Source organism: Siphateles boraxobius, unplaced genomic scaffold, assembly GCF_051911475.1.
Source record: "Siphateles boraxobius isolate OS27281-9 unplaced genomic scaffold, OSU_SipBor_1 107, whole genome shotgun sequence".
In the NCBI taxonomy this organism is placed as follows: Eukaryota; Metazoa; Chordata; class Actinopteri; order Cypriniformes; family Leuciscidae; genus Siphateles; species Siphateles boraxobius.
The window spans coordinates 742,074-769,377 of record NW_027508708.1 but is presented as its reverse complement, the minus strand read 5'-3'; the positions used below and the strand labels follow the sequence as shown (position 1 = coordinate 769,377).

General features: G+C 43.0%; 1 protein-coding gene across 2 annotated transcripts in view; it reads right to left on the bottom strand.

Moving 5' to 3' along the window:
* Nucleotides 1-5,747: 5,747 nt before the first annotated feature.
* Nucleotides 5,748-27,304, bottom strand: part of LOC143756065 (uncharacterized) — a 59,467-nt gene continuing 37,910 nt past the window's right edge. For both annotated transcript variants that reach the window (XM_077247156.1, XM_077247157.1), the window contains one exon: nt 5,748-11,750. In XM_077247156.1, the coding sequence (XP_077103271.1) occupies nt 9,607-11,750 (2,144 nt within the window). In that variant the 3' untranslated portion in view covers nt 5,748-9,606. The remainder of the gene's footprint in view (nt 11,751-27,304) is intronic.

The window sequence follows — 27,304 nt, the reverse complement described above, 5'->3', positions numbered from 1 at the left end:
CAGGTGGAGTGATGGAGGGACTCATAAGGGCAGGTAGAGTGATGGAGGGTCTCATAAGGGCAGGTGGAGTGATGGAGGGACTCATAAGGGCAGGTGGAGTGATGGAGGGACTCATAAGGGCAGGTGGAGTGATGGAGGGACTCATAAGGGCAGGTGGAGTGATGGAGGGTTTCGTAAGGGCCGGTGGAGTGATGGAGGGACTCATAAGGGCAGGTGGAGTGATGGAGGGTCTCATAAGGGCAGGTGGAGTGATGGAGGGTTTCGTAAAGGCCAGGTGAGTGATGGAGGGACTCATAAGGGCAGGTGGAGTGATGGAGGGTCTCATAAGGGCAGGTGGAGTGATGGAGGGTCTCATAAGGGCAGGTGGAGTGATGGAGGGTCTCATAAGGGCAGGTGGAGTGATGGAGGGACTCGTAAGGGCAGGTGGAGTGATGGAGGGACTCGTAAGGGCAGGTGGAGTGATGGAGGGTCTCATAAGGGCAGGTGGAGTGATGGAGGGACTCATAAGGGCAGGTGGAGTGATGGAGGGTCTCGTAAGGGCAGGTGGAGTGATGGAGGGTCTCATAAGGGCAGGTGGAGTGATGGAGGGTCTCATAAGGGCAGGTGAAGTGATGGAGGGACTCATAATGGCAGGTGGAGTGATGAAGGGACTCATAAGGGCAGGTGGAGTGATGGAGGGACTCATAAGGGCCGGTGGAGTGATGGAGGGACTCATAAGGGCAGGTGGAGAGATGGAGGGACTCGTAAGGGCCGGTGGAGTGATGGAGGGACTCGTAAGGGCCGATGGAGTGATGGAGGGACTCGTAAGGGCCGATGGAGTGATGGAGGGACTCATAAGGGCAGATGGAGTGATGGAGGGACTCATAAGGGCAGGTGGAGTGATGGAGGGACTCATAAGGGCAGGTGGAGTGATGGAGGGTCTCATAAGGGCAGGTGGAGAGATGGAGGGACTCATAAGGGCAGGTGGAGAGATGGAGGGACTCATAAGGGCAGGTGGAGTGATGGAGGGTCTCATAAGGGCCGGTGGAGTGATGGAGGGACTCATAATGGCAGGTGGAGTGATGAAGGGACTCATAAGGGCAGGTGGAGTGATGGAGGGACTCATAAGGGTAGGTGGAGTGATGGAGGGTCTCATAAGGGCAGGTGGAGAGATGGAGGGACTCATAAGGGCAGGTGGAGAGATGGAGGGACTCATAAGGGCCGGTGGAGTGATGGAGGGACTCATAATGGCAGGTGGAGTGATGGAGGGACTCGTAAGGGCCGGTGGAGTGATGGAGGGACTCATAATGGCAGGTGGAGTGATGGAGGGACTCGTAAGGGCCGGTGGAGTGATGGAGGGACTCGTAAGGGCCGGTGGAGTGATGGAGGGACTCGTAAGGGCCGGTGGAGTGATGGAGGGACTCATAAGTGCAGGTGGAGTGATGGAGGGACTCGTAAGGGCCGGTGGAGTGATGGAGGGACTCGTAAGGGCCGGTGGTGTGATGGAGGGACTCGTAAGGGCAGTTGGAGTGATGGAGGGACTCATAAGGGCAGGTGGAGTGATGGAGGGACTCATAAGGGCAGGTGGAGTGATGGAGGGTCTCGTAAGGGCAGGTGGAGTGATGGAGGGTCTCGTAAGGGCCGGTGGAGTGATGGAGGGACTTGTAAGGGCAGATGGAGTGATGGAGGGACTCGTAAGGGCAGGTGGAGTGATGGAGGGACTCGTAAGGGCAGGTGGAGTGATGGAGGGACTCATAAGGGCCGGTGGAGTGATGGAGGAACTCATAAGGGCCGGTGGAGTGATGGAGGGTCTCGTAAGGGCAGGTGGAGTGATGGAGGGACTCGTAAGGGCAGGTGGAGTGATGGAGGGACTCGTAAGGGCAGGTGGAGTGATGGAGGGACTCATAAGGGCAGGTGGAGTGATGGAGGGACTCATAAGGGCAGGTGGAGTGATGGAGGGTCTCGTAAGGGCAGGTGGAGTGATGGAGGGTCTCGTAAGGGCCGGTGGAGTGATGGAGGGACTTGTAAGGGCAGATGGAGTGATGGAGGGACTCGTAAGGGCAGGTGGAGTGATGGAGGGACTCGTAAGGGCCGGTGGAGTGATGGAGGGACTCGTAAGGGCAGGTGGAGTGATGGAGGGACTCATAAGGGCCGGTGGAGTGATGGAGGAACTCATAAGGGCCGGTGGAGTGATGGAGGGGCTCGTAAGGGCAGGTGGAGTGATGGAGGGACTCATAAGGTAGGAATCCAAAGTAGGCATATTGGAACGCACTTTAGTCCGAATCTCGCGATAATTAGTACGTCACCCAGGTAATTCTCGCCTACTCTTTTGGATTCATACATACTTTTTCGCTCGCCTACTCTTTTTCCCATACTATATAGTAGGGAAGTATGCGGTTTGGAACGCAGCTTCTGAGTAACGTATTCTGAATACTTGGATTACTTCCACATGGAATTGCATTTTATAAGTGTAGGAATGCGGAATGGTGATGCGGTGGTGGCGTTGTAGGGATGGCGCTGCAAATAAAACACCTAAAAGCTGTCACAAAGAACCGGCAAAAGTATAGCTATTGATTATGAACAGCCTATGTAAAATATAGCAAGGAGATATTTTAATTGTTTATTAATAAACAGTGTTTTCTGTCTGTGTCACTGTCGCCTGCAAAGATTAAGTTGATGATGCTGACTCGGGATCTTTGCAGTAGCCTAGGCTAAGCTAGTGAAGCTATGCGCATTTCATACGGATTACATAAGCAGAACGCAGTCTGTTTTGTTTCGTTTTGAATTGTTCTGTTTATACGTAGACATGACTGTGAGGCAAGTAGCCTATAATAGGCCTATTACGCTATAGTCCAGTCATTTTAAGCCAAAATGGGGGTCAACCTTGAACCTTAAACCTTCACCTCTTAAATGGACCGAAACTTAGTAGTCCAGTCATTTTATGAAAAAAGGTTGAACAAATTGCAACAGAAGCAAACTCAACTGATTTTGTATCCTCAATATGTCCTGAGTAAGGGAAAAAAGCCCCGAAGAATAACTTGCAATAGCATAGATTATCCAAAATAAGTATACATTTGCTAATACAATTTCTAATAAAAAAATAAAAAACGTTTCATGAAAATGAGCAGCAGCAATTGTTCAGCCAAATGGCAGCTATCACTGTTTCTGTTGGTCTGCTGTGAACTTGTACACACTATTTTTATAGGCTACACTAAAACTACATCACACTCAGTGACACAAACCAAACACACTGCCATGCTCACATACACATCAAATGGTTAAAAACACTCATCACATGGCCTATTCAAAGACAATGGCACCATCTAGTGGATGAAAACTGCAATAGCCGTTACAACAGAAACTTCAAAAACTCAATTAATTGTCGGGTTTACTTAATTAAATATTACATTGAGTGTGTTTTTACATTTATTCGGTAATAGACTATAGCTCTAACTTAAACTAAAAACTAGCTAAACAACAAGCTACATGTTTTATTTACATCAATGTTTTCCTCATATTTGATGCTGCCATAAATGTTTTGTTTTTCAATGGTTAACCATTTTAAAAACACAGCTTGAGAGGCAGTTTAATTGAGTGCTGCAAATTCAAACATGAGAACCAATCAAAAGCCCCAGAACAGCAACAAACTTTACTAAACAACTGTGGCTGGAAATGGCAAAGGAAGACAATGTGCACATGAAATACACATAATGCAACAAAAAGAATATTATTCAATATATAGCCAAGCTTATTAAAGAAAATATTCATATGGCATCTTAAACATTTTCATAAGAAATTGTGATTTAATTACATATTTTACCAGTAGGCCTTAACTGTAACAGATAACACTTACATTTACAGTATGTTGTAATTAAATTATTTGACTAAATTGCATGTATGTAGTTAGCCGAATCCCCAACACTGCCTGTATGTTTGTCTACAGTTGAACATTAAATGGTGTTCTTCTAGGTATAGAATCATGGGAGCTTTATATTATGAGCATTAAGTGAGTCGGAAATTACGTTTGTCTCATTGTATAACAGTATGCTGGTTTCTCTAAGTGTAGCATCCCGATGGAAAATGAAGAACTTCACTGAGGGTCTTAAGATTTTTAATTTGCTGTCTTGTACTTCAAGAACAATGTAATTGCTGAAAAAGTGCAGACATAAAGCAACATATATCTTATAACTCCTTTAGGATTACATTGATTAGTAACGCATTTGCATGATCAAAATAATCCAAATCATTACGCAGAAATATGCATGTAAAATACTTTGTTGCCAATAAAATAACCAAAGGCAAATGCCTATAACAAATAGCCTACAGTTAATAACAGAAATTGAATGAAACAGCTGAAGTACTTTATTGATTAATTTTATAAGTAACTGTAGACCTAATACAACCATTTTTACATTGTGGGGAAGTGAAAGCATTATCTTCTTTTGGCACAGTGAATCCAAACAATAAAGCACAACACATGAACTGTGTTATGAACTGTAGGCTACTCCAGAGTTCCCAGTCGCCAGAGGAATAAAAGCATTTATAACAGGCTGTACAAGACATGACTTGTATTCACTCAATAAAGTTAAAATAAAGTTACACTGACAATGGGTACTGGTGGCGACGTACTCAGTGACGACGTGTGTGTCACACGGCTTTGAGGCGACGTACCTAGTTCAGACGTTGTTAGTAGGCGTTATTTTTTACTGGAATTCTAATATACGTCGCCGTGACGACGCCACCGGAAGACGTTCCCTGGCGGCGACGGCAGGGTAGACTTCTCCTTCTCCTGGTAATCCATGATTTGGCACTAAATACTCGCCATAAGCGATCGCCAAAAAGTGCACAAATCACACCTCATAGAACCCCTTCACACACACACACACACACACACACACACACACACCGGTCTCTCTCACGCGCCAGTCAGATCAATTGCGGCAATGCATCACATATGCTTAAACTTTCATGTAGCCACGCAACAATAATTTCAGCATGCATTCACTGTACACACCGCGACGTGATGGAGGAACACATATTGTATTGCAGTCTTTGCGAGACCTTGTTTGTATGTCACGTCTTCCAAATAGTTACAGACAACAACAAAAAATGAAATTCCCCAGCCTGCTTCTCCAAATCCACTCGTACTTTTGGGGAAGACATTTTAATTGGCCACCAAAGTAATTGAGCATAGAACATTGTTGGCACTTTTACTAAATGGGTAAAAATTGCAATAAATAGGCCTAGTTTTGGAGCCAAATGTTGGAGTTGGAATAAGTTTTTTTTGTTTGTTTTTTGAGAAATAATAGCCAAATGCTTGATCATTTTACAGCCACATCATTTTCGTTATGCATTATTTGTTTTGGTTGTTTAAAAACACACAAAAAAAATTATCCGATTACTCGATCGATTAAGTGCTAGATTAATCGATTACAAAAAGAATCGATAGCTGCAGCCCCAGTTGAGGGTATCATGTTTGGGTGTAAAAGTGCTTCTCAGTCTTTTTAAGCAAAGATGGGTCATGGCTCATCACTTTGTGCCAAATATCATGAGAGAATTGTCAAACAAATAAAATACCCATTACAAGGAAAGGTGAAGTGACACAGTGGTAAACATGTCTCTGTCAAAACTTTTTTGGAGTGTGTTGCAGCCATCAAAATAGAATTTTTTCATATTTACAAAATACAATTATGTTGGTCAGTGAAAACATTGGAAAACGTTTCTTTGTACTTTTGTCAGTTAATAAAAGGTTAAATAGAATGAACAAATCACAGATTCTTGATTTTATTGCATTTTACAAAATGTCCCAACTTTTTCTGATTTGGGGTTGTATAAAAAAAAAGAGAGTATAATTTTTTTTTTTAAAGCATTAAAACTTTAGTTAAACATTTCAGGCAGACCGCTGATCAGTAACAATATCATCTGACGCTCAGCTGATCCGTTACTCCATCTACTCTAGTCAACTACAATATATAAGCCCATTCAAAGTCAAACGCATGCTCAACACATACATCTGCACCTCCTGCAATCTCCACAATACAGCATATTTTGACTGGACTACTATTGTTCACTATCTTTATTTGCAATTATTGTATCTCTTTCTGCAATATGTATATAGCTAAGAAACATTTGGATATTGTCAGGCTAGGAGGATTTATGTCTCAAGGATGTATACATAAAACTGTCTAATATGGCAGCCGAACCCCTTAGATCCTAAACCTTTCGCCAAATCCAATAATTGTCAATAAATGTATTATTCTCAAAAGTGGTGAAATAATAAAACAATTTTCCAGACTAGAGAACCCCCAGTGAATCTCAGGTCCTGTATAATAATCACTACAACAATGATCAAATCATAGACACTTAAGTATTTACCCATTTAAATACAAACAGCAACCTTTTTTTTTTGGCCGGACAGTGAATATATTTTGTCTTGGTAGTTTAAAAAAAGATTAATATAATACATATACATATGTATAATACCACTTTCAAATGTATTTCAAGTTATCAAGAGAATTATGTACACTATTCATTTGCAAATCATTCATTTGCATTCAAAAGAATTTAAAAAATTCATTTGTAAATCATATTCTGGCGACAGTAAGATTATGAAAACCATTCTTTTTACAAATATACTGCAAATCCATAACACTGCATACTATTTACATATGACATCAAAGTGTACAACGGCAGCTATATAGATCAAGAAGCTATGTTTTAAAAAACAATGGTTTACATGACACAGACATTTACATTTAAACTGAGGGAGATGTGAACTTAATGATTTAAGAACTTAGTAAAGAACAGTCCAACAGTCTGATCAACAGAAAGAAGCAGTGAAGCAACAGGAGGAGACAGTAACTGTTAGTGGTTTGTCTTTTTCTCATTTAATTTTAGTGCGGTTGTCGTGACTAGGAACAATTGTTTGTTTGCTGTGTTCATGTGTTGTAGTCGCATTGTTGAAGACATTTTTGCTCTCGTTTGTGAACAGCTCTGGTAGTGAGGCGTGGCCAGCTGAATTCAATAATGACATTTTTTTAGGCGAGTATATAATCGATTAGTACACCGTAGCAGCCCTCATCTTGTGAACACCGAAGAGTGTAAAGACCAGCGACTCCACCGAGCAAGGACACCGAGCAAGGACACCGACAAGGCTCTTGAGTATTGTTTTTCATTCCTTTCATACAGCTTGGTATCATCTGTTTATTTAGTCACCTATTTTCACTATGTGCTTCCAAATCCCTACTATTATTAACACTGGTAAATCACGTCTCACATATGAGGCAGCACAATCCTAACAACCTGCATACTTTCCCAGTGTCTTCTAGTGCATTACTTTCTTTTCCTTTTGGTCTCTGGAATTGCCAATCTGCTGTAAATAAAGCAGACTTTGTTACATCTATTTCTAGTTAATCAGGTCTCAATCTCGTGGCCCTGACTGAGACTTGGATCAGACCAGAGGACACTGCCACACCTGCTGCCCTCTCCACTAACTTCACTTCTGCACACAGCCCTGGCCTGACTGGGAGGGGTGGTGGTACTGGTCTGCTCATCTCCAATGAATGGAATTTTAATCCTTTACCATCTCTGTGTGACAATAGCTCATTTGAATTGCATGCAATTAATATTACCAGTCCTATTATAATCCATTTTGTAGTTGTTTATCGTCCTCCAAGTCAGCTTGACAATTAGTTCCCTGAGGATGGTGCTCCTCTGGTAACTCTTGGAGACTTCAACATCCACCTAGAAAAGCCTAAGGCTGCTGATTTCCACACTCCGCTTGCCTCATTCGACCTCAAGCTAGTATCTACCGCGGTTACTCACAAATCAGGTAACCAATTGGACCTTATTTACACGCGCTACTGCTCCACTGAACATACACTGGTCACTCCGCTAGACACCTCAGATCACTTCCTCCTCACTCTCAACCTCAACCTGCCTCAGAACACAACACACACTCCTCCACAGGTCACCTTTCGGCGGAACCTACACTCACTTTCACCCTCTCACCTATCCTCTTTGGTCTCATCCACACTTCCTCCACCTGATCAGCTCTCAACACTAGATACTAACAGTGCAACTGATACTCTTTCTCCACTTTAATATCCTGCTTGGACAACTTCTGCCCCCTTTCCTCCAGGCCAGCCCGCGCCACATCCTCTGCCCCCTGGTTATCTGATATTCTCTGCGAACATCGTACTAAACTCAGGGGTGCAGAGGGGAAGTTACGCAAAGCGAAAGATCCTACTGACCTTGGTCTTCATCAATCCCTCCTCTCTTCCTTCTCTGCTAATATCTCTACTGCTAAAATGACTTACTGTCACAACTAAATTAACTATTGTTCTCTAGACTCTCAGAGGCAGATATCTCCAAACTCATCCTTTCCAATCACCCTACGACCTGTCCGCTTGATCCTATCCCCACTCATCTCCTTTAAGCCAATTCTTCTTCAGTTGTACCCGCACTCACTCATATCATCAACACCCCTCTTCACACTGGTACCTTTCCCACAGCATTTTAGCAGGCTCAGGTAACCCCCTTTGCATTTTATCCCTTCTTCCATTCATTGCTAAAATGCTTAAACGAGTCGTTTTCAGCCAGGAACCTTGGAGTTATGATCGATGATCAGTTGAACTTCAAAGACCACATTGCTAGAACTGCCCGGTCCAGTAGATTTGCCAAATACAACATCAGGAGGATCAGGCCCTTCCTATCGGAGCATGCTACACAACTTCTTGTCCAAGCACTTGTTATATCCAGACTGGACTATTGTAATGCTTTATTGGCAGGCCTTCCAGTATGTACTGTCAAACTTCTGCAACTGAACCAGAATGCTAGAGCAAGAGTGGGTTTTAATGAGCTGAAGAGAGTGTACGTCACACCTCTTATAAAATTGCACTGGTTGCCAATTTCTGCTCACATCAAATTCAAGGCACTGATGTTTGCCTACAGAACAAACACTGGCTCTGCACCTCTATACCTAAACGCATTACCAAGACCTAGGTCCCTTCCAGAAGCTTGCGCTCTGCAAGTGAACGGTGCCTTGTCGTGCCATCTCAAAGAGGCACAAAATCACTTTCACGGACCTTCACCTGGACTGTTCCCTGCTGGTGGAATGACCTGCCTAACTCAACCAGAGCTGCTGAGTCTAGCTATTATAAAGAATCTGCTAAAGACGCATCTTTTTCGCCAACATTTGACTCAACAATACTAATCACTTCCTATTCCAGATCTATTATGACAAAATACTTGCTACGTGTGCTGCTCCGGACTAGCTGGGACTGGTCACAACATTTGCATATTGTTGCCCTATTGTTAATTTGATTGCTTCTATTGCTCTCCTCATTTGTAAGTCGTTTTGGATAAAAGCGTCTGCTAAATGATTAAATGTAATAAAAATCTCAAATTCTGTCAATTTTATCACTAATTTAAAAAACTAATTTGTTGATCTTTAATGTGTGGTGACAGATTGCTGTAGAACAACAGTTCAACCAGCACGTGAACCGATAATTTCTTCCTCTTTACTACTAGTTAAAGCTCCATAATGATGTTGACATTGAAAGATTATGTATGTAATGTTTCTAGCCTGACGTATTTAATATCTGTTTAGTGTAAATATTGTAAAAATCATTCAGTGTGAATTCTCATGTGGTGATAAAGGTTTCTTTTTCGTGTGAAACTATTTCCACACTGTTGGCAGATGTAAGGTTTCTCTCCAGTGTGGATTCTCATGTGGACTTTAAGGTGTACATGTTGATGATAACTTGTTCCACACTGAGTGCATGTATAAGGCTTCTCTCCAGTGTGAATTCTCATGTGCCTGTTAAGGATTCCTTTATGATTGAAACTTTTTCCACACTGTTGGCAGGTGAAAGGCTTCTCTCCAGTGTGAATTCTCATGTGGTAATTAAGGTTTCCTTTTTGGTTGAAACTTTTTCCACACTGTTGGCAGGTGAAAGGGCTCTCTCCAGTGTGAATTCTCATGTGGTATTTAAGGTTTCTTTTTCGGGTGAAACTTTTTCCACACTGTTGGCAGGTGTTAGGCTTATCTCCAGTGTGGATTCTCATGTGGTATTTAAGGTCTACATGTTGATCAAAACTCTTTCCACACTGAGGGCATATATAAGGCTTCTCTTCAGAGTGAATTCTCATATGCCTGTTAAGGATTCCTTTTTGGTTGAAACTTTTTCCACACCTTTGGCAGGTGAAAGGCTTCTCTCCGGTGTGAATTTTCATGTGGTAATTAAGGTTTCCTTTTCGGGTGAAACTTTTTCCACACTGTTGGCAGGTGTAAGGCTTCTCTCCAGTGTGGAATCTCATGTGGTATTTAAGGTGTACATGTTGATCAAAACTCTTCCCACACTGAGGGCATATATAAGGCTTCTCTCCAGTGTGAATTCTCATGTGCCCGTTAAGGATTCCTTTTTGGTTGAAACTTTTACCACCCCTTTGGCAGGTGAAAGGGCTCTCTCCAGTGTGAATTCTCATGTGGTGATATAGGTTTCTTTTTCGGGTGAAACTTTTTCCACACTGTTGGCAGGTGTAAGGCTTCTCTCCAGTGTGGATTCTCATGTGGACTTTAAGGTGTACATGTTGATGATAACTTGTTCCACACTGAGTGCATGTATAAGGCTTCTCTCCAGTGTGAATTCTCATGTGCCTGTTAAGGATTCCTTTATGATTGAAACTTTTTCCACACTTTTGGCAGGTGAAAGGCTTCTCTCCAGTGTGAATTCTCATGTGGTAATTAAGGTTTCCTTTTTGATTGAAACTTTTTCCACACTGTTGGCAGGTGAAAGGGCTCTCTCCAGTGTGAATTCTCATGTGGTATTTAAGGTTTCTTTTTCGGGTGAAACTTTTTCCACACTGTTGACAGGTGTTAGGCTTATCTCCAGTGTGGATTCTCATGTGGACTTTAAGGTCTACATGTTGATCAAAACTCTTCCCACACTGAGGGCATATATAAGGCTTCTCTTCAGAGTGAATTCTCATGTGCCTGTTAAGGATTCCTTTTTGGTTGAAACTTTTTCCACACCTTTGGCAGGTGAAAGGCTTCTCTCCGGTGTGAATTTTCATGTGGTAATTAAGGTTTCCTTTTCGGGTGAAACTTTTTCCACACTGTTGGCAGGTGAAAGGCTTCTCTCCAGAGTGGATTTTCATGTGGGCTTTAAGGTGTACATGTTGATCAAAACTCTTCCCACACTGTGGGCAAGTGTAAGGGGTCTCTCCAGTGTAAACTCTCTCGTGCACTTTAAGATTCCTATCTTGAACAATAGTCCTTCCACACTGAGAGTATGTATTAGGCTTCTCTCCAATGTGAATTTTCATGTGCCTATTAAGGATTCCTTTTTGGTTAAAACTTTTTACACAAATTTGGCAAGTGTAAGGCTTCTCTCTATTGTGAATTCTCATGTGCCTTGTAAGGATTCCTTTTTGGTTGAAACTTTTCCCACATTGTTGGCAGGTGAAAGGCTTCTCTCCAGTGTGAATTCTCATGTGGTCGTCAAGGTGTCCTTTCTGATTGAAATGCTTTCCACACTGAGGACATGTGTAAGGCTTCTCAGTTTGAATTTTCATGTGCCCGTTAAAGCTCGTTTTTTGATTGAATCTGTTTCCACACAGTTTGTAACTGAAATGACCTATAGTCCCTGTCTTTTGCGCTATATTTTGTGAGGACTTTTCTCCAGTAATGAAATACTGATGATTGTTATATAGATTGTTCTCTTCCATTTCCTTAAGTACTTCACTCTCCTCTTTCAGTGCCATCAGGTCTAAGGAGAAAAAATAGAAGAAAGAAAAAAAGTTAACCCCAGTTTAATGGCACAAAGCAACAGACATCCAATCATTTATATATGTAAAGCATCGAAACCCATTTAACCATCAAAACCATCATATACCCAGTTGGCAGTTAAACCATTAATTTAAAAAAAAACTAAACAATTTGATCCAGGAGATCTGGTTAATTCTAGACTGATCTCAATCTCATACTTTACTTTTGTCAGGGAGCACGCAGAATGTTTGTTATAACTTTGGAATAACCCATTGCTGCCAAGTGGAGTTACAACTCCACGACCAAACCTGAAACCAAAAAACTCATAGATGCAAGCGAGCGAGCACAGCAGATCAAAACAAGAGAAAAACTAAACAATCTTTAGCCCCTTTCACAAAGCGCGTTGATCCCGGGAAAATGCCGGTAAATTGCCAGAACACCTTCTGTGTGAACGCAAACACGACCCAGGATCGATGCATGGTCGGGGCTCTAGTAACATTCCTGTGTTCAGTCCCGGAACGCACCGCTGTATGAATAAAAGCTGAAATCAATGCCGTGTCGTAATGATGGCGCTGAAGCCGGGATCGTTCGCCAGCCTGAAACGGTACGTGATACGCTAGTTTATGATCGAATCAGAGAAAAAAATGCACAAGCATGGTTTCTCGAGAGAAATCGCAGCTCATAAGCAAACTATAGACGCTGCTGAGACATCGATGTCCCAATATCTTTACTGGATTTTTACGGGTTGTGTGTGAACACACTCTCTGATTCCGGAAAATCACTGGCAGTGTGAATGAACCAAAGTCAAACGAACCCGGGTCAAATCCCAGGTCACTTTATCCGTGTATTTTCCATAATCTCTGTGTGAAAGGGGCTTTTGTAATACAATTTAATGTTTAAATATCAGAAAAATAGTGTCTTCTGAACCAGAGAAACAGTATTTGTGGATAATTTCAATCAGGATCATCATTGCAAAGAAACTGCTTGTTGAAGTTACCAATGACCTGCTTTTATCATCTGATTGTGTATCCAAGTAAAATAATGACGTCGTTGAAACACAAAAGCATGTTGAGCATGTTGATTTGCACAAAAAATGCATTGTATTATCAGTGCTTGCATTTCTGGGGCTGAAATTTGCACATGGCTCTCTGATTGGCTCGGATTGGATTGCTCCTGTCTGCCTTGCTGCTGCTGGTTGGTTTGCGTCTGTAAGCCTCGTATATCTCTCCGTTTTGAATTTACTAGCATTTACTGTTGTTTATACTGCTAAATATAACTTACTCAACATCACATATTAACTTTACATCGCTAGCTTCAATCTAAATCGTTACTAACACGACACGCTAGTAATTCGCTAGCTTGTTAGCGTGCCATCAGTGCGCTCATTTACTTATTTATTTTGCTCGCGTCTTTTACCAATCCATCAAACAACTGTGGGGAGTATTACTTCATGTAACATGTATAGCATAGCCTTCTCTTTCAGCACAGGATTTACATGTGATAAATGGAGGGAGATAGTCAGGCTGACGGAGAAGATTTCAGAACTAGAGGCACGCATCCAAACTTTAATTGAGGTTAATTGTAAGAGTGCAGGGGCTTTAGATACTACTTTGGATGCGATAAGCTTAGTACATTGTTCGGTTCTGGCTGGAGTAGAGCCTGTGCAGCAGGGCATTAGGTGACGGTGAGGCGCTGTAGTCGGGGGGAAAAACACCGCTTTTCCGTTCCGATTACAACATCAAACAGATTCTCCCCACTCAATGAAACACCCACTGAGAATTGTGTTGAAAGTGCCCTAGTTATTGGCGGCACTAATGATGTTCGACTTCACCGTTCAGAGATCACTAAAATTAACATTAAAGAGATTTCGCAAGTACAATGTCAGGCACTATAATTTGCTCTGGCCCCCTTCCTGTTCGAAGGGGTGATGAGATAGTTAGTAGACTGTCCTCACTAAATGGCTGGCTGTCTAAGTGGTGTCCGCAAAATAATATAGAATTCATAGACAATTGGAAAAGTTTTTGGGGCAGACCTGACCTGTTGAAAAGAGATGGTATTCATCCCTCCTGGGATGGTGCTGCTCTTCTCTATAGTAATATGGCACATAGTCTTAGAGCTCAAACATGACAATCTGGGGCTCAGGTCAGGAAGCAGACGAACTGGCTAAACCGAACGTCTGCCAGCTGTCTCATGTCACCAAGGTCAGATAAATCCCATCACATAGAGGCTCTTTCACCTAGATATCATCAAATAGAGACTGTGTCTGTTCCCCGAATTAGGAAATACAAAAAACTTCCAAACCCATCTAAGGGTAAAAATTGTATTGATGTTCAACAAATAAAAAACAGATATAATACAAATACAAATGAACAAATGATAAAGCTTGGGTTGCTGAATATTCGATCCTTTACTTCAAAAGCATTTATTGTTAATGATATGATCACAGACTATAACCTAGATGTGCTGTGTATGACAGAAACATGGCTAAAACCAAACAATTACATTACTTTAAATGAGTGCACCGCCCAAGATTACGGTTATAAACATGAACCTCGTCTGAAAGGCAAAGGGGAGGTGTTGCTGTAATTTATAGTAATATTTTCAGAATTACTAAGAAGTCTAGTTTCAAATATAATTAGTTTGAAGTGTTGGTGCTTAATGTAACAATATCTAGTGTAAATGATTCCTCAGCATCCCAGAAGGCTTAGAGGAATTCCATATTGCAAAAGAAACTATCGACTCTCTCTTTCCAGCACTTTAGACACAGTTGCTCCTTTGCGCTTAAAGAAGACTAAAGAAATAATTCCAACGCCGTGGTACAACGAGCACACTCAGGCCCTTAAGAGAGCAGTCAGAAAAATGGAGCGAAAATGGAAGAAAACAAAACTAGAGGTATTTCGCATTTCATGGAAAGAGAGCACGATTGCATACAGAGAGGCCTTAAAACTGCTTGATCTGCTTATTTTTCAACCCTATTAGAAGAAAATAAACAAAACCCTAGGTATTTATTTGAAACAGTGGCTAAACTAACGAAAAATAAAGCTTCAAGCCCAGATGTTTCCAAGCAGCACAACAGTAATGACTTTATGAACTTTTTTACTTACAAGATTGATAATATCAGGGAGAAAATTATAACTATTCAACCGTCTACTACAGTATCACATCAGGCAGTGCAGTGTAGTCTCCCTGACGAAAAATTTTATTCATTCATTGCTATAGGAGAGGAAGAATTTTATAAACTCGTTAAATCATCTAAATCGACAACATGTACACTCACCTAAAGGATTATTAGGAACACCATACTAATACTGTGTTTGACCCCCTTTCGCCTTCAGAACTGCCTTAATTCTATGTGGCATTGATTCAACAAGGTGCTGAAAGGATTCTTTAGAAATGTTGGCCCATATTGATAGGATAGCATCTTGCAGTTGATGGAGATTTGTGGGATGCACATACAGGCCACGAAGCTCCCGTTCCACCACATCCCAAATATGCTCTATTGGGTTGAGATCTGGTGACTGTGGAGGCCATTTTAGTAAAGTGAACTCATTGTCATGTTCAAGAAACCAATTTGAAATGATTGGAGCTTTGTGACATGGTGCATTATCCTGCTGGAAGTAGCCATCTGAGGATGGGTACATGGTGGCCATAAAGGGATGGACATGGTCAGAAACAATGCTCAGGTAGGCCGTGGCATTTAAACGCCAAATTCTGACTCTACCATCTGAATGTCTCAATAGAAATCGAGACTCATCAGACCAGGCAACATTTTTCCAGTCATCAACTGTCCAATTTTGGTGAGCTCTTGCAAATTGTAGCCTCTTTTTCCTATTTGTAGTGGAGATGAGTGGTACCCGGTGGGGTCTTCTGCTGTTGTAGCCCATCCGCCTCAAGTTGTGCGTGTTGTGGCTTCACAAATGCTTTGCTGCATACCTCGGTTGTAACGAGTGGTTATTTCAGTCAAAGTTGCTCTTCTATCAGCTTGAATCAGTCGGCCCATTCTCCTCCGACCTCTAGCATCAGCAAGGCATTTTCACTGCCGCATACTGGATGTTTTTCCCTTTTCACACCATTCTTTGTAAACCCTAGAAATGGTTGTGCGTGAAAATCCCAGTAACTGAGCAGATTGTGAAATACTCAGACCGGCCTGTCTGGCACCAACAACCATGCCACGCTCAAAATTGCTTAAATCACCTTTCTTTCCCATTCTGACATTCAGTTTGGAGTTCAGGAGATTGTCTTGACCAGGACCACACCCCTAAATGCATCGAAGCAACTGCCATGTAATTGGTTGATTAGATAATTACATTAATGAGAAATTGGACAGGTGTTCCTAATAATCTTTTATGTGAGTGTATGTTAGACCCTATACCGACTAAACCATTGAAAGAGATGCTTCCAGAGGTCATAGATCCTCTTCTTAATATCATTAATTCATCTTTGTCATTATGATACGTACCAAAAAATTTTAAGCTGGCTATGATCAAACCGCTTGTTAAAAAAACTCAACTTGATCCTACAGAATTAGTCAATTACAGGCCAATCTCGAATCAACCTTTTCTGTCAAAGATACTAGAAAAGGCAGTATCCTCACAACTATGTTCCTTTTTAGAAAGAAATGGTGTATGTGAGAATTTTCAATCAGGATTTAGACCGTATCATAGCACTGAGACAGCTATCATTAGAGTCACAAATGATTTGCTCTTATCATCCGATCGTGGTTGTATCTCTATATTAGAGTTACTCAATCTTAGTGCTGCATTTGACAGTATCGACCACAACATTCTTTTATATAGACTAAAAAATTATGTTGGCATTAGTGGAATTGCACTAGCATGGTTTAAATCATACTTATCTGACCGTTATCAGTTTGTAGCAGTAAATGAAGAGATGTCTTATCGATCAAAAGTTCAGTATGGCGTACCACAAGGCTCAGTACTAGGACCGTTGCTGTTCAATCTGTACATGCTACCCTTAGGAGATATCATTAGGAAGCATGGCATTAGTTTTCACTGTTATGCTGATGATACTCAGCTCTATATTTCCTCACGCCCTGACGAAACTTACCAATCCACAAAATTAACGGAATGCATAGCTGATATAAAAAAACTGGATGAATAATAATTTCCTACTACTTAATTCTGAAAAAACAGAGATTCTAATTATTGGACAAAAAACGTCCTCACGTAATAACCTAGAATACTGTCTACCACTTGATGGCTGCTCTGTCAAGTCCTCGTCGTCGGTTAGGAACCTGGGTGTGCTCTTGGATAGCAATCTTTCATTTGAAGGTCACGTGTCTAGTGTCTGTAAAACTGCCTTTTTTCATCTTAAAAATATATCTAAATTACGTCATATGCTCTCAATGGAAAATGCAGAACAATTGGTTCATGCATTCATGACATCAAGGCTAGATTATTGTAATGCTCTACTGGGTGGTTGCCCTGCACGCTTAATGGTAAAATGGTAAATGGACTGCATTTATATAGCGCTTTCACAGACCCAATGGCCACCAAAGCGCTTTACATATTGCCTCACATTCACCCATTCACTCACTCACTCACTCATACACCGACGGCAGTGTCGGCCATGCAAGGCGCCATAGAGCTCGTCGGGAGCAGCTGGGGTTAGGTGTCACACACACACACACACAGCCGGGGTTAGGTGTCTTGCTCATGGATACCTCGACACTTGGTCAGGTGGAACCGTGGATCGAACCACCAACCTTTCGGTTTATAGACAACCTACATGAACCACTGAGCCACTGCCGCCCCTAATCCCCTAATAAACAAACTACAGCTGGTCCAAAATGCAGCCGCTAGAGTTCTTACCAGAACCAGGAAGTATGACCATATTAGCCCGGTTCTGTCAACACTGCATTGGCTCCCTATTAAACATTTTATAAATTTTAAAATATTGCTGAAATTATCAGATATTATAATATCTCAAAATTCTGGCCAGTTGATAATACCTAGAATATCAAAATCGACTGCTGGCGGTAGATCCTTTTCCTATTTAGCACCAAAACTGTGGAACAATCTTCCTAACATTGTCCGGGAAGCAGACACAGTCTGTCAGTTCAAATCTAGACTAAAAACACATCTCTTTGGCTTAGCATACACATAACACATTATAGACATCTATAATTCAATGTTAGGCTGCATAGTTTAGATCAGCCAGAACCAGGAACTCTTCCCATAAATCCTGATGTACTTGGTACGTCATAAGAAGGATGGCGTCTACGCTAATATTAGTCTCTTTGTCTATCCCGAGGTTTACCGCAGTCCACTGGATCCAGGCCGTATCCGGATCTGATGAAGGACCTGTGCCTGGACACGACGACAACGCAGTCCTGAAGTGTCACTAGTCTCTCCCTAGTGAAGGCCTCCTTCCCTTTACCTCTGTACTGATAAAACGTTGTCGGGATAATTCCAATTCATGTGGCTACGCTGAAGCGATAAATATTCTCAGAGCCACCAGGCACTGTTTTATGCAAATGAGCGGCCAGATCACATCTACCCCTCGCTTTTTTTCCCATCAGTGCAAAAGAGACTCAAAATACTCTGTTGATTTTGATCTTAGATATAAGTGTTATACATCATTCGATCCTGTTAAGTATCTATTTTGTTGTGTAAACTCACAATAAGAGCAGTGTTGTGCTTTTTGTCAAATAAAGAAAAATAAACATGATGTGAGTTTTGCCTTCTCTCTGTCAGTGAAGTCCATTCTGAAACGCCTACGAAAATGAACTGTAACTCCGCGAATACTTGTCATACAGACACGAGAGATTTTTCTTTATGAAGCTTGAATTCTCTTCTTTTAAATGAAGTAATTTATATAAAAAACAAATATTCTCAGTTTATGTAATCTGTATGAAAATAGAGATATGTCAGTAATTTTCTTTTCAGCTAATTATAGCTCATCAAGTGCTAATGTGAACACGCCCACGAAGAGCCCGCGCTATTTATACTAGGGCTGCAACAACTAATCGATAAAATTCATAATGAAAATCGCTGTCAACGAATGTTATTATCGATTAGTTGGTCTGCTTACGTCACGGGGTGCGTTTACTGATGATGTCACTTTCATGACAACACAGTCAGTCTGTAGGTACTCTCTGCAAAATGGCAGAGAGTACCTACAGATCAATTTACGGTAGAAAAAAGTGTGTGCCCCAAGCCGGGGCCTGTTTACACCTGGCCACTTCATGCGTTTTCTCAGATCGGATAGCTATCTGATTTATCAAAACGATTCCATTTACACCTGGTCACATAAATGTGTTTTCGCTCTTCAATTCCTGCGGTATATTCCAATTTAATGGAATTCACGTCACCGAAAGCAACAGATATGAGCTGCATTTTATTGATCATCAGCTAAAATCAAAATCAAAGACCGCAATAAGAGAGAGCGGCAACAGCACTGGTAAGATCATTTCTTTCCTTTACTTTTAATGATGATGATTGTGTGTTAAGCGTCTGCGACTTACTTTCACTTTGATTTGCGATAGTTTGCTCGTTGGCTTGATGAATAGAGTTTCTCATCCGCGGTAATGCGTGTTGCAGTAGCGCCGTCATATCTGGCTATAACATTACATATAAGCCTATAACACGTTCTCACATGTTTATTTTTTAGCATTTTTGGGAGGAGTAAAATTTACATATGTTGTTTCAACAACCAGATGCATTTACACTTGTCCAGTTTCATCTGGAATGAGTCTCAGATCTCCTCCTGAAGTGGTTTGAGCGATCGGGTTCAAATCCGTCTCGAATGAGTTATAAACATATTGAAAGTATGACTGAAACTAATAGATTGGAGCCATTTTCTGGGTTGTTTTGTTGTTTAACATTTATATGCGAATGTTGTACACCTCCCCATAACAAACTTTCAAGACTATCTATGTTATAAATTACCAACTTCTAAAAACAAATGTATAGTTGTCTTTGTAAAGAATTATTGCTCGCTTATATATGTAGCTTTGGAACCGCTGCTGTGACACTGTACAAACGCTTCCAGGGTGAATACTCTTGGCGTCTGCAGCTGCAGTGACGATGTAGTTACGCTGACGCGCTGTTCAAGTGCCGCTCACGCTTGCGGTGTGAAAACAGCCGTAAGGCTGCATTGAAAGGCTGCATAGTAACTTTGCGTCTGCTTTAAGTGCAATCTTTTAGGTAAGGTGCATCTTACCTTTAAGTGCAATACTCCCACTGTTTAGTGCAATATCCTACAACTCAGGTGATACTTATATGTAGATTTATTTATTTATAATATTCAAAACACTGTAAATATGTTCATAATCTGTAAATTTGAAAATGTCTATTCTGACTAAACCCAACTGTGATACTTTTATTCTCATATATTTATATTTTTATTCTTTATTCTTAGAATTTGTAGTATTATGTTTCTTGTTGTATTTGTATATGTCCACTGGAAGCCTCAGTACCAAAACAAATTCCTTGTGTGTGCAAGCACACTTAGCAATAAAGCTTTTTCTGATTCTGATTCTGCCATGTTGGATCTATAGGTATAAACAAACTGCTTTGGTGTGTCGAATAGACGTCGTCATCGTCTTGCTGCTCCCTCCCTGTTCTGTGATTGGTTCCCTAGATGAAGCGAAAATCTGGACCATGGTATCCAGACTGCCTAGCAGTGTGAATAAAATCGCACTGCAGCAAGGCAGCATGGGGAAACCCAGGCTAGGGATCTGCAGCAATAGCAGTAGAGTACCGATGGATAATCTCCATCTGCTGTTAATCGGCTCACCAGCAAGTGCTGCAAGCAGGTGTTGACCAAGACCAGAGCAACAGGTAGAGAGTCATTCCTTCACAAATACTGATTTACCGAAATGGAGCAAGCTGTAAATATATTATTATTTTCAGGGCCAGTTGCCTATATATGCAGAAAAGCTGAAAAAGACACAAAATCTGCGTTTACAAGCTGCGTTAATTCAAAGTCTTTGTGGTTTCCCTTTTGAGCGCGGTAACTCAACATTGCGTCTGCTATGGCGCTGTGGGAACTCCTCCCTTCTGTGAATTTGCTGAAATATTATAGGCTAACGCCAGCTTGGAACAACTGGCAATTGTTGCCTCTGTGGTGAGGCATCAGGTGTGTGGTCGCAGGGCGAGTGGCACATAAATCGCTGGGAGCTAAGGGCGGTGTCCTTGTCCACGAAAGACTTTCAGGCGCAGTTGAAGCAGCGGTATGCAGTGGTTAAAGTGGGATTTGGTAGGTGGGGGAACCGTCAAATTTTGTGTAGGTGCAACAGGGAAAAATGACTCACCGTGGGACAACATATTGAGTATCGTGGTATAGCAATACTTTTTGGGACAAGAGTGTCACTGTGGCACCAAGTATCACCATACTTATTTACTTGATATTTTAATGGTTTTATTTTGGTCCATCAACACTGATATGATGACAATACTATGTTAAAATTGCTGAATACTGGCATATTAAATTGAGCCCTGGCACTGTAGCCACACCAGGCCTACAAGCTTTGGAATTTGAAAAGTAATTTTAAATAATACAAATTATAGGCTACGTTTAACGCAGTTGGTGGAATTGGCAGACGTTCCCTTAGGATGCGTTGTGGAAACGCGTCAAAGCATTCTCAGGTATAAATATGCAGCATGCACAGTGTTTTTGAACGAATAGCCTATTTAATGTCGATAATGGTTACATAATGTTAAAACTAATCCTGCTATTGATATCTTTGTAAGACTGCCGACCCTATAGAACAGTGCAAGGGAAAACAATGTCCGGCGAAATATCGAATATTTAACTAACTTTACCGCGCTCCACCACCGTGAGTGCATTTCACGCATTTATAATCACTCACGTTCAGCGAGGAGGTAGGGAGGTTGGTCAGTCAGTCGGCCCATCTCGGGACCAGCGAGATTCATTGAGATTAATGAATCTATTTATTTATTAATTTATCTGAGGTGCCGGAACGCAGTTCCGGACCGTTCCGGCCCACTTTAACCCCTGGCGGTATGTACTGATTCGCACCGACAACATGTCTGTGGTTTCATACATAAATCAGCAGGGCGGCGTGCGCTCCAGAACCCTTTTCAAGCAGGCGGCGAGCTTCCTGTTGTGAGCGTAGCAACATTTCCTCTCCATCAGAGCGGCGCACATCCCCCGTCTCCTCAGCTTTGGTGATCCTGGTGGCCGGAGCTGTGGTGCCTGCACGCGTGGCCACTTCAGGGACCTTAGATGAGCTAGACACCCTGCCTCCCTGAGTGCTGGACACACTCGCTGAGCCTGTATTTAGAATTGTTGCTAGTGTTGGACACAGTTGTTTTCGCTGGCACTGTTGACTGTGTTTACCTTCATGCATTCAGTGATTATTGTGTAGTGCTGCCCTGGTTTAGTGCGGCCTTCACTTTTATTCTGTGAGTATGCTAATTTTGATGGTGTCTGAGCTGACATTTATTGGTCTAGCTTCGCCTATCAGATACAAGCACTCATAGCAACGCTGCTATTAGATGACTGTCGTCTCTTCCGTGGCTGGTGTACATGGCCCCGTTTTCATCAGGCTTATCTTCACTACTCTCACGGCGGGATTGAATACAGTTCCCTCAGCATCATAGCTGACGCAATGTTGAGTTACTGCTCTTGAAAGGGAACGTCTTCGGTTACTATCATAACCTCAGTTCCCTGAGAGGTGGTGTAGCATCTGGACCAATCAGAAACACAATTATTCATTATATTTAATGAAAACTCACTCTCCCAACAAAGTTTTTTGAACCCATCCCCCAGAACTGCAGCTAACACCAGGCCTCTGGTTACTGTGCTAACACAGATACGGTTTACGATAGGGATGCTCCGATCAATCGGCCGGAGATCGGTATCGGCCGATATTCACACTTTATGACTCGATCGGTACTCACTAAACTTGGCCGATCTCACAAACCGATCACAATTTGATTACGTCAAAACGTGAGAAGGTACATGATGCGTGGGGATTTAAATGATTTGGCAGTCATGTCATCGCCGGTTTGGAATTACTTTGATGTGTCGAGAAACAATGAAAAAAATTAGCTATTTGCCATGTATTTTTCAAAGAAATCTCATGTGGAGCAGCATTGTCCTCCAGAGAGATCAGCTTTCTGAAGAGTAGCTTCGCTCTCAGTCCACAGAGCGCCGCTCGCTCAGTCCCCACAGCGCCGCTCGCTCAGTCCACACAGCGCCGCGCCGCTCGCTCAGTCCACACAGCGCCGCTCGCTCAGTCCACACAGCGCCGCTCGCTCAGGCCACACAGCGCCGCTCGCTCAGGCCACACAGCGCCGCTCGCTCAGTCCACACAGCGCCGCTCGCTCAGGCCACACAGCGCCGCTCGCTCAGGCCACACAGCGCCGCTCGCTCAGGCCACACAGCGCACTCGATCAGTCCACACAGCGCTGCTCGCTCAGTTTACACAGCGCCGCTCGCTCAGTCCACACAGCGTCGCTCGCTCGGTCCACACAGCGCCGCTCGCTCGGTCCACACAGCGCCGCTCGCTCAGGCCACACAGCGCCGCTCGCTCAGGCCACACAGCGCCGCTCGCTCAGTCTACAGAGCGCCGCTCGCTCAGTCCACACAGCGCCGCTCGCTCAGTCCACACAGCGCCGCTCGCTCAGTCCACACAGCGCCGCTCGCTCAGTCCACACAGCGCCGCTCGCTCAGGCCACACAGCGCCGCTCGCTCAGTCCACACAGCGCCGCTCGCTCAGTCCACACAGCGCCGCTCGCTCAGTCCACACAGCGCGCTCGCTCAGTCCACACAGCGTCGCTCGCTCAGTCCACACAGCGCCGCTCGCTCAGTCCACACAGCGCCGCTCGCTCAGTCCACTCAGCGCCGCTCGCTCAGTCCACACAGCGCCGCTCGCTCAGTCCACACAGCGCCGCTCGCTCAGTCCACACAGCGCCGCTCGCTCAGTCCACACAGCGCCGCTCGCTCAGTCCACACAGCGCCGCTCGCTCAGGCCACACAGCGCCGCTCGCTCAGTCCACACAGCGCCGCTCGCTCAGTCCACACAGCGCCGCTCGCTCAGTCCACACAGCGCCGCTCGCTCAGTCCACACAGCGCCGCTCGCTCAGTCCACACAGCGCCGCTCGCTCAGTCCACACAGCGTCGCTCGCTCAGTCCACACAGCGCCGCTCGCTCAGTCCACACAGCGCCGCTCGCTCAGTCCACACAGCGCCGCTCGCTCAGTCCACACAGCGCGCTCGCTCAGTCCACACAGCGCCGCTCGCTCAGTCCACACAGCGTCGCTCGCTCAGGCCACACAGCGCCGCTCGCTCAGTCCACACAGCGCCGCTCGCTCAGTCCACACAGCCCGCTCGCTCAGTCCACACAGCGTCGCTCGCTCAGGCCACACAGCGCCGCTCGCTCAGTCCACACAGCGCCGCTCGCTCAGTCCACACAGCGCCGCTCGCTCAGTCCACACAGCGCCGCTCGCTCAGGCCACACAGCGCCGCTCGCTAAGTCCACACAGCGCCGCTCGCTCAGTCCACACAGCGCCGCTCGCTCAGTCCACACAGCGCCGCTCGCTCAGTCCACACAGCGCCGCTCGCTCAGTCCACACAGCGCCGCTCGCTCAGTCCACACAGCGCCGCTCGCTCAGTCCACACAGCGCCGCTCGCTCAGTCCACACAGCGCCGCTCGCTCAGTCTGTTTTACAAATAATCAGTGGCGGGCCGTGCATTTCACACCTAGGCCTTCAGTGAATTAATAACTTTTAATACCGTGGCAGCGCACAGACTCTCTATAATTGTTGTGAAATTGCAGTTTTTATGTTGCACCGGCAGTTATAGGGTTAATGCGGTGCGTTCGGAAAAGGCCGTTAGAGAGAGACGAGCGAGTGAGTTCAGCTTGTGCGTTAGTGTAGGCTATAGTGGTTCTTGCGTCCCGACTATAAGTTCAGAAACGGAGCCTCCCTCTTGCCTTGTCCTTCAAGGGTTACAATAGTTTGAAAAAAAAATTATATCATAAATTTACAAGAAAAATTTAAAAAATCCTATTCACCACAGAAAAAAACGGGGGCAAAAAAAGCATTATACTCACCAAAACTACCGATTATGTTTTACACAAAATCCATCCTTATTTCTTTCCTCAAAAAGACTTCAATTACTCTGGTGTACAGCTTATCTGTGTTTCAGTCAGTTCTGTTTTTACCCGGACAGATCGAACAGTGTGCCGTGACTCTGCGTTAAGCTGGATAAGGCTGAATAAGGGATTTTTTCCGTTAGTATTGAACCTGCTGGGTGTCGAGGAGGGAAAGAAACATTAATTTGTGGGTTAAAAAACTATTAAATCTACAGGAATGTATATTAGTTTATGCAGTTCGCTACAGATGCGGTTAGCTAGCTCTGACTACCAGTAATATTACGCACTCTGGCCACCCAATCAAAGGACATGAAAATGTCGACATTATTGAACGCCTGCTAGATGGCCCCGGTGCAGTCAAATCGAAATCTGATTGGCTGATTAAATCTGACTGATTATCTGATTGGTTAAAGCAACGGTTTCATTTCCATTCATTTTAAGCTACAGGCACCCGCACTGTCGATTCTGAAGGCCTCAAGGCAGATTTATTTTACCCTGGCAACACATGATGGCAGAAATATAATTGGATAAAAGCGCTAAAATAAATATACAAAACTGAAACCAAGAGAAAAACTGTTAGATTAAGAGAATGGAATATTGGGAATAATTTAATACTCATTCATGGAAAAAATATATTAAAGTGCAAGTCAGTGATTCTGATAGTGTTTAGGCCAGCAGAGAAGGGCTTGCTGGCCCTTACGGCCCACCACTGCAAATAATATAAAAGTAACGCTTTACTTTTTCACCTACCATTTACTTTCTTTGTTTACCAGTTCTTTCTAGCACAGTAGATATAACTGACAGAGATCGTGATTCGTAAACTAATGAAGACGGAGAATGTGAGTGAGCACTGTATGATCAGGCCATTCTCTTCTCAGGCGCACCACCCGTAAACATATAAGTCTGGAGCGCCGTCAAAATAAAAGTCTGGAGCGCCGTCAAAATATAAGTCTGGAGCGCCGTCAACATACAAGTCTGGAGCGCCGTCAAAATAAAAGTCTGGAGCGCCGTCAAAATAAAAGTCTGGAGCGACGTCAAAATATAAGTCTGGAGCGACGTCAAAATAAAAGTCTGGAGTGCCGCCAACATATAAGTCTGGAGCGCCGTCAAAATAAAAGTCTGGAGCGACGTCAAAATATAAGTCTGAAGCGCCATCAAAATAAAAGTCTGGAGTGCCGCCAACATATAAGTCTGGAGCGCCGTCAAAATAAAAGTCTGGAGCGCCGTCAAAATAAAAGTATGGAGCGCCGCCAACATATAAGTCTGGAGCGCCGTCAAAATATAAGTCTTGAGCGCCGTCAACATATAAGTCTGGAGCGCTGTCAAAATAAAAGTCTGGAGCGCCGTCAAAATAAAAGTCTGGAGCGCCGTCAAAAAAAAAAAAAAAAAAAAAAGTAAAAATAAAAGTCGCGCTTCCAACACATTGGCTAATCAGAAAAACTTATCGGCAGATGCCGATATTTTTAAAATGCCAAACGACATTTTGGTCGACCCCTAATTTTAATGTTAAATTCATCAATCTGGTGCACTTTGAGAGTTCAAAATTAAAAGCTCCAACCCATATTCAGTGTAGGGTGACCACCCGTCCCGCTTTGCGTTGTATCGTACAGCATTTTCACCCCTTGTCCCGCATGTCGCATATTGAGAAAATGTCCTGCATTTTCATCAGTCTGTTGGTTTTTAATTATCATAATAAGAAAACGTGCATGCATTCTTTTGCCTTTTTAAGAAAGCATTTTATTTATAATTTTTCCCGCGTATTTTTTCACCTATATTTAACAGTGCTTCGTCACTACAAATAGGTTCTCATCTCCTCTTTGCCTACAACAACCGTTTTTAAAATCCTATCCAATGGTTGAAAGGACAGTAAACACGTCACTAGTGGGTTGTGACGGCTGTCAATCAAAATGTGGAGTGTGATTCGTTCCATGTGTTCACTGTCAGAAAACAAATGGATAATTCAGTAAATTAAAATTTAACAGAATTTATCAACTTGTTGCCACAACTGATGTGGTTGTTTTAATTCACATCCTTTCTAAAAATATGAACGTTTTTGGTTTAAGGCGAGACACTACAGGTGAATAGGGTATTTTTTTTAACTAGCAGATATCACCATGAAACTTTGCCAGTTGATTACCTACATTAAGATGAGAAAAAAATGTATTACAAGTTTTCTGTAATTTAATGTTTAAATATGTAAATTAGACATTATCTAATTAAATATGCGCAAATCTGCATAGATTTTAAAAAACGAAATCTGAGTATTGGATAAAGCCAGGTTCAAAATTATTTTTTCATTGTGTTCACATATTAGATGGGAAAAAAATTACAGAGGGATTTATGGATATCTACTTTTGTTATCCTGTAAATCAGAATATACTGCCAATAGCCTTAAAAAAATGATTTTCGACATGTTTTTTGGAATGAAATGTTATGTAAATCAGGCTAAGAATAATATATTTACAAATC